Below are 7,268 nucleotides of genomic sequence, written 5' to 3' on the forward strand. Positions count from 1 at the left end.
AAGTCGGTGTAGTCGACACACATTCTCCATTTGTCGTTTTGCTTTTTGACTAGAACTACATTTGCTAGCCATGTTGGATATTTGACTTCTCTGATGAAGCCGGCTTCTAGGAGTGCCTGCACTTGCTCTTCCACTGCTAGGGCTCGTTCTGGGCCGAGCTTGCGTCTTCTCTGTTGTACAGGTCGGGACCCTGGGTATACCGAGAGCTTGTGGGACATAAGCTCGGGGTCTATCCCGGGCATATCGGAGGCTTTCCAGGCAAAGAGGTCGGAATTGTCTCTTAGGAGCTTAATCAACCCTTGCTTTAGGGTTTTCCCTAGGTTGGCTCCTATGTTGGTGTTTTTTCCTTCCTCTTTGCCGAGTTGTATTTCCTCAGTTTTTCCTCCCGGCTGTGGTCGCAGCTCTTCTCGGGCCCTTGCACCGCCGAGCTCTATGGTGTGGACTTTGCCTTTTCCCCTCAGGTTCAGGCTTTCATTGTAGCACTTTCTTGCCAACTTCTGATCTCCCCTCACCGTTGCTATTCCTACTGGGGTCGGGAATTTCATGCAAAGGTGCGGAGTTGACACCACCGCTCCGAGTCGATTAAGGGTAGCTCTGCCGATTAAAGCATTATATGCTGACCCTACGTCGATAACTATGAAGTCTATACTCAGAGTTTTGGATTTTTCCCCTTTTCCAAAGGTAGTGTGTAGGGATAGAAATCCTAGTGGTCTTATTGGTGTGTCGCCTAGTCCGTACAAGGTGTCGGGGTAGGCTCTTAATTCTTTCTCATCCAACCCTAGTTTGTCAAAAGCGGGCTTGAAAAGGATGTCCGCTGAGCTCCCTTGATCTACTAGGGTTCTGTGGAGATGGGCATTGGCTAGGATCATAGTAATTACCACTGAGTCATCATGCCCAGGGATTATTCCTTGCCTATCTTCTCTTGTGAATGAAATGGTGGGGAGGTCGGATGACTCTCCTCCGACCTGGTAGACCCGCTTGAGATGTCTTTTGTGAGAGGACTTGGTGAGTCCCCCTCCCGCGAATCCTCCTGAGATCATATGGATATGTCTCTCCAGAGTCTGCGGTGGTGGGTCTCTTCTATCCATATCGTCTCGCTTTCTCTTCCCGTGACCGTCCGACCTTTCTATGAGATATCTGTCGAGCCGGCCTTATCTAGCCAGCTTTTCTATCACATTTTTAAGGTCGTAACAGTCATTTGTCGAGTGACCATATATTTTATGGTACTCACAGTAGTCGCTGCGACTCCCCCCTTTTTTATTTTTAATGGGCCTGGGAGGTGGCAGCCTTTCAGTATTGCAAATCTCTCTGTATACATCCACTATGGAAACCTTTAGAGGAGTATAAGAGTGATATTTTCTTGGTCTATCGAGACCGAGTTCTTCCTTCTTCTTGGGCTCTCTCTCCCTCTCTTTTGTTGAGGGGAGATGCCCAGGTCGCCAACTCGAATCTCTCAGTCTAGCATTTTCCTCCATGTTGATGTACTTTTCAGCTCTTTCCTGTACATCACTTAAGGAGGTGGGGTGTCTTTTAGATATGGACTGTGAGAAGGGACCTTCTCTAAGCCCATTGACTAACCCCATAATGACTGCCTCGGTGGGCAGGTCTTGGATTTCTAAACATGCTTTGTTGAACCTTTCTATGTAGGCTCGTAAGGATTCTCCGACCTCCTGCTTTATTCCCAGGAGGCTTGGTGCATGTTTTACTTTGTCCTTCTGGATAGAGAACCTCATCAAGAACTTCCTTGAGAGGTCTTCAAAACTGGTGACTGACCTCGGGGGGAGGCTTTCGAACCACTTCATCGCTGCTTTCGACAGGGTAGTCGGGAAAGCTTTGCATCGCGTAGCGTCGGAGGCATCAGCCAGATACATCCGACTTTTGAAATTGCTTAGGTGATGCTTCGGATCTGTGGTTCCGTCATAGAGGTCCATATCGGGGCTTTTGAAGTTCCTCGGAACTTTTGCCCTCATTATATCCTCACTGAAGGGGTCCTCCCCTCCTAGGGGCGACTCTTCTCGATCGTCGCGGGAGTTCCGACCTTTGAGGGAGGATTCTAACTTCAAGAGTTTTCTTTCTAACTCTTTTCGCCGTTCCATCTCCTTTTTTAGGTTCTTTTTGGTCTCCCTTTGTCGCTCCCGTTCCTGTTCCAATTGTTCCAGGCGGCTTTGGTGGACATGGACTAATCCCATAAGTTCAGTTGCATGGGATTGTCCGTCCTTCTCCGATTCGCGCCCTTCTGAGGAATTCACCTTCGGATTTTTGACTCCGGAGGTACCCTCTCTATGTTGATCGTTGGTTCCCTGGTGGAGGGTCAGGTCCACGTCATTATTTTCGGTGTCCAGATTATCTTGTTCGGAATCCGTCTCCACATGACCCTCTTCAGGGGATCTGTCCGCCATCACTGGTTGATCTCTCGGGTCCCCGGCAACGGCGCCAATGTTACGATGGGTAACCGGAGATTGTTGGGCTGGACTCGCTGGGTTGGCCCAATCGTCTGAGGAAGGAAGCCTTCGAGCGGGTCTGCGCCTTGGGGGCCTCCGTCCGACTTGTGAGTATGAACGAATGGGGGTGGTACCTGCAAAGACACTCCGATGCCTAAGTCAGCAAGCGTGTGAGTAGGTCTAGAGAGTATTGGGACTTAGGGATACCTGAGAGATGTCATTGTATTTATAGTGGTGAACTAATAACCACCATTGAAGTAGTGCCACTTTTTAAGGGGAATAACCGGCCCTTTATTTTAGGGTGGTTGAGATATGGCTCTTGGAAGTGGTTAGAGAGATTCTAGGGGCAGTTATCCTCTTGAGGGAGGGTTTATCTGCCAGCTGATCCTCGTACCGACTTCTTTAGAGCAAGTCGTGAAGATAGCCGACTTCGTGGCATCTGTTTTGTGTAGTGTGAGGTTCAACTCCTTTGGGTTGGGCCTTTTACTTAGATCCTGGGTCTTAGCGTTGGGACATGGTATGAACAATAATATAATCAAAATAAAAATTAATAATCTTAAAAAAAATAATAAAATTAAAGATAATTAAAGAGATTCAAGATAAGATTGAATATATATATTTTTTATCTATTAGAATTATGGATGGAGATAAAGAATGTTTTGGATATAAATTTTAAAATTTGCTTCTAATTAAATAAAATTTGAAAAAATAAATAAATTTAATAATATTTATAAATAACTAATTTTTAAATAATATCAATAAATTTTTATATTAATTTTGTTACGTATAATAATAAATTAATATTTTTTTAATTTTATTTTTAATTTAAATTTGAAAAATATAAAATTAATTTTTTTAACTCAATAAAAAAAATAGTATATATAAAAATAAAAACTTCGAGAGCGTTAATATTGTTTATTGTTTTTGGTGTGTAAAAAGTACAAAAATGATGAGTAGTAATTGGAGGAGTTTAGATTAGATTAAATTGGAAGGCGGGCGGGTGTGGGTGAGGAATAATGTCAGTTGGGTTACTGAGCGACAAAAGCTGATTTGGTGTCATTGCTTCCGATCACTTTTACTCACTTTGCTTCTAAGGCATGCCATGTCCCAAATCCAAACTCAAACCTCTTCATCATCATACACAGTAGGAGGGTATTCTCGGAATTCAGCACACACTTTCTTATTATTAGAGAAATACACAGATACTACTCATTTTTGTTCATTTTTGCCCATGGGAGCCGCGGTTTAGTTTCTCATACAATGCACACAATCGTGTCCTATTATTATATTATTTTTCAAGACCACGTAACATTATCGACAAAATTTTATAGTAGTTTCTTATTACAAGATCGTCCCACGTTACAAGTTCAAATTTCAAACCTTCAGCTCTCTCTCCTTTAATGTGGCATTGAATAGGCATGGCATCTTATGAAAATTACATGTTTCCCGGCTTATTATTAACTCCAAATGGCATTGCATGGAAGCCACTCCATCCTTACCGTTGTTAATTAGAAGCCCTCCAAATTTGAGGGTCAGGGAGGTAGAAAATTATCTGTTAGACTGTTACCTTTGAAAACTTAGGTCCGTTTTGGCTTTTCTTACATGTAAATTTATATGCCATTGAGTATATGTGGCATGTATATAATTATTTCATTTTCTGGTTGACTACTCATTGCCATCACAAAACACAAAGTCAAACACAATCTTCTTAAGTCTTAGCTAAGGAGTTTTTTTTTTTTCTTCTTGGGACAATACAATTGCATATTCAAATTGGGATAAAAGGATAAATTCCATAAAATTAACCTGAAGGAGGAATGGAAATATTTGAAATTAAAAAATTATTAGCATCATCCTAGTATAATGACCATAAGTTTCTTACATTTTTGGATGTTAAAAAATTTTCAAATTTCAATTATGATTCCGGTTAAGTCTGACCTATTAATATCAAAATATAAACTTATTTTTTATTAAATGAGACCAAATTGAGGTTAGGGAATAGGGAAGATAGCAAAATGGTTTTGTAATTGTAATTGGAATTGGTTTGAGAATGAAGAAAGCTCTTGTTATAATGTTGGGATAAGTACTGATTTAGTCTCTAAAATTTAAAATTAAAATTAAAATTATTTTTAATTTTATTTTGAATTTAATTTTTTTTCTTCTTTACATAACAAAATTCAGAATTCAAATCTAATTAACAAGAATAAAAAATCTCCAAATTCATCTTCAATTATAAGAACAAAAAATTTATAAATCTAATTACCAAAAATAGTCAAATATTAGTTGTCTTCTTTTTTCATTAACAAAACTAAAAACTAAAAATATTTAAATACAATTATCAAAACTCAAAACCAATTATAAGAATAAAAAATTTTTAAATTCATCTCTAATTACAAGAACTAAAAATTCATAAATCTAATTATCAAAGATCAGTCAAATACAAAAAAAAAATATATTGTTCTTTCTCTAATTTCTCATCAAAACCTCAAAATAAAAAAAAAGCAACTACAATCTAAAAACAATAACAAGAACAAAATTAAGAACAAAAATTAGAAAATCAGAGATTGTGACTAACAAAAAAAAATTAAGAACTTGAATCTTAATTTGCTTGTGATGGCAATGAGTCTGGATCGCAAAGGGCAAGGAGGGAAGGAGAAGGGAGGCGCGGCAGCGATGCTGAAAAATGAGAGGAACACGATGACCACCACCACCATTACCTCGCCGACGACGATGAGAAACACGAGGGCCAGCTACGGTGCTGCGAAGGGGAGTCACGGTGCACGGTGCAATTAATATTTATATTAAAAATATAAAAATTATTAAATTTTAAATATTTAAAATTTACTATAAAAATAAATTAGACAAAAATTAAATACTAACTAAGAGATGCAGTAAAAAAAATGGGTTGGGGGAATTAGAAGTTAGAAGAGAGCAAGCGGGAAAGTAAAGGATAGTTGAGAAGATGGGAAATCCAAAATGTGCGGCAATCAATCCAGCACGGTGGGCAACCACTACCACTATGCATTAGTGAAAAGTGAAAAGAAATATGCCCAATTTCCATTGCCCCTTTTTTTCCCATTCAGGAAAAGAGAAGGCCAATTGTAGGTTAGAAAGTAAAAGAAGATGGCGGTTTCCTAGGTCTTTACGAATTTTGGTTTCGGGTGGGAAAGTAACACCAACACCAACACCGGATACGTTATAGTATTATTAATTTATTATTATTATCGATATTAATCACCCACCTTGTTTTGAGTTATGCCCAAAATTACAAAGCTAGAAATGGTAATATAAATACAATGATATTTGGTGGGACGTTGGTGATACGGTGCGGTTCATGCCAGCAAACAGAGATGGGAATCCTCGCTCGAAATTTCAGGTTATGAGTACGCAAGCTTTTATTTATTTTAATGAAGATGTACAGTTATTATGTATAAAGATACAAAAACGTATTTGAATGTATAAATACGTGGGGTAGAAGAAAAGTAAGTAGTAGTCATAGAGGAGGGTGAGGGTGTGGGTGTGGTGGAGTGGGAAGAGAGAGAGAGAGAGAGAAAGGAAAGAGGCACTTTTTAGTAATAATCCATATCGAGACGCTTTCACCCCCCATTAAATGCTTTACCAAACTCCCCATCCTCTTCTCTTTCAATTTCATCCCTTCCCTTCTTCGTCATCGACTCTACCTCTATCTTCGTATCATCTTCTCATTAAGGTACTATTCCTTCTCACTCTCTCTCTCCCTCTCCCTCGCGTTTGTGTTTGAAAAAGGGTTATATGTATGTAATTGTTAGGTGGAAGAAAGAGAAAGGGAAATGGAGTGCATGGTGGAGGGAGCGTTGAAGACGAGTTTTAGAAAAGAGATGGGGATGGGTATCAAATATACCACATCCCCGCAGAGGTCGTTCATGGAAGAACTTCAAAATGGCGCCCCTTCCGACGACTTTTTCGTTGACCAACTCCTTGACTTCTCCCAAGTAGACCAACAAGAAGAACAACAAGAAGAAGAACAAGAGCATAAGAAAGTTGGAGAAGACTCTGCTTGCGTGTCACTCTCGCCGCAACAGACCAACGACGTGGAAGAGACCTTTCCCTCTCTCCCCACCACAGACCTCAACCTTCCGGTACTTTCCCTCTCTCCCTCATTGTTTATTGTGTTGGTTGTTGAACCAACGATTCATTTGTATTTTTGACAGGATGATGTGGCAGACTTGGAGTGGCTCTCTCATTTCGTCGAGGATTCCTTCTCTCAATTCTCTCCTCCCATCGTCCCCGCCGCCGTACCAACCTCAACCCCGCCTGCTCCGCCTCAACCTTGTTTCAACATCCCCGTTCCTGCCAAGGCGCGTAGCAAGCGAACCCGAACCGGTGTCAGGGTTTGGCCACTCGCCTCACCTTCCTTCGCCACCACTGACTCCTCCTCAACCACCGCCACCGCCACCTCCTCCACCTCTTCTTCCCCTTCCAGCCCCTTGCTAATTTACGCCACAAACCTGTCCCAGACCATGGACCAGGTTAGCTCTGACGCTCCGCCGAAGAAGCCCAAGAAGAAGGCCTCTCCGGAAGGCGGATTTCCGGCACAGGCACCGCGCCGCTGCAGCCATTGCGGCGTCCAGAAGACCCCGCAGTGGAGAACGGGACCACTCGGGGCGAAAACGCTCTGCAACGCGTGCGGGGTTCGGTACAAATCGGGTCGGCTCTTACCCGAATATAGACCCGCTTGCAGCCCAACGTTCTCCAGCGAGTTGCACTCCAACCACCACCGGAAAGTTCTGGAGATGCGGCGGAAGAAGGAGACCATAGGTGGTGGGGTTGATACCTCCGGTTTGGCCCCTC

At 41.7% G+C, this 7,268-nt stretch overlaps 1 protein-coding gene across 1 annotated transcript; it reads left to right on the forward strand.

The window, feature by feature from the left end:
* On the forward strand, positions 5,796-7,268 carry LOC107642928 (GATA transcription factor 5; the record flags this gene model as incomplete). Its single annotated transcript, XM_016346438.2, is given in 3 exon segments — positions 5,796-6,147; positions 6,227-6,556; positions 6,629-7,268. Coding segments are annotated over 3 exon segments (1,069 nt in total), but the record flags the coding sequence as incomplete, so codon positions are not given.

Source organism: Arachis ipaensis, chromosome B05 (genome assembly GCF_000816755.2).
Source record: "Arachis ipaensis cultivar K30076 chromosome B05, Araip1.1, whole genome shotgun sequence".
NCBI lineage: Eukaryota > Viridiplantae > Streptophyta > Magnoliopsida > Fabales > Fabaceae > Arachis > Arachis ipaensis.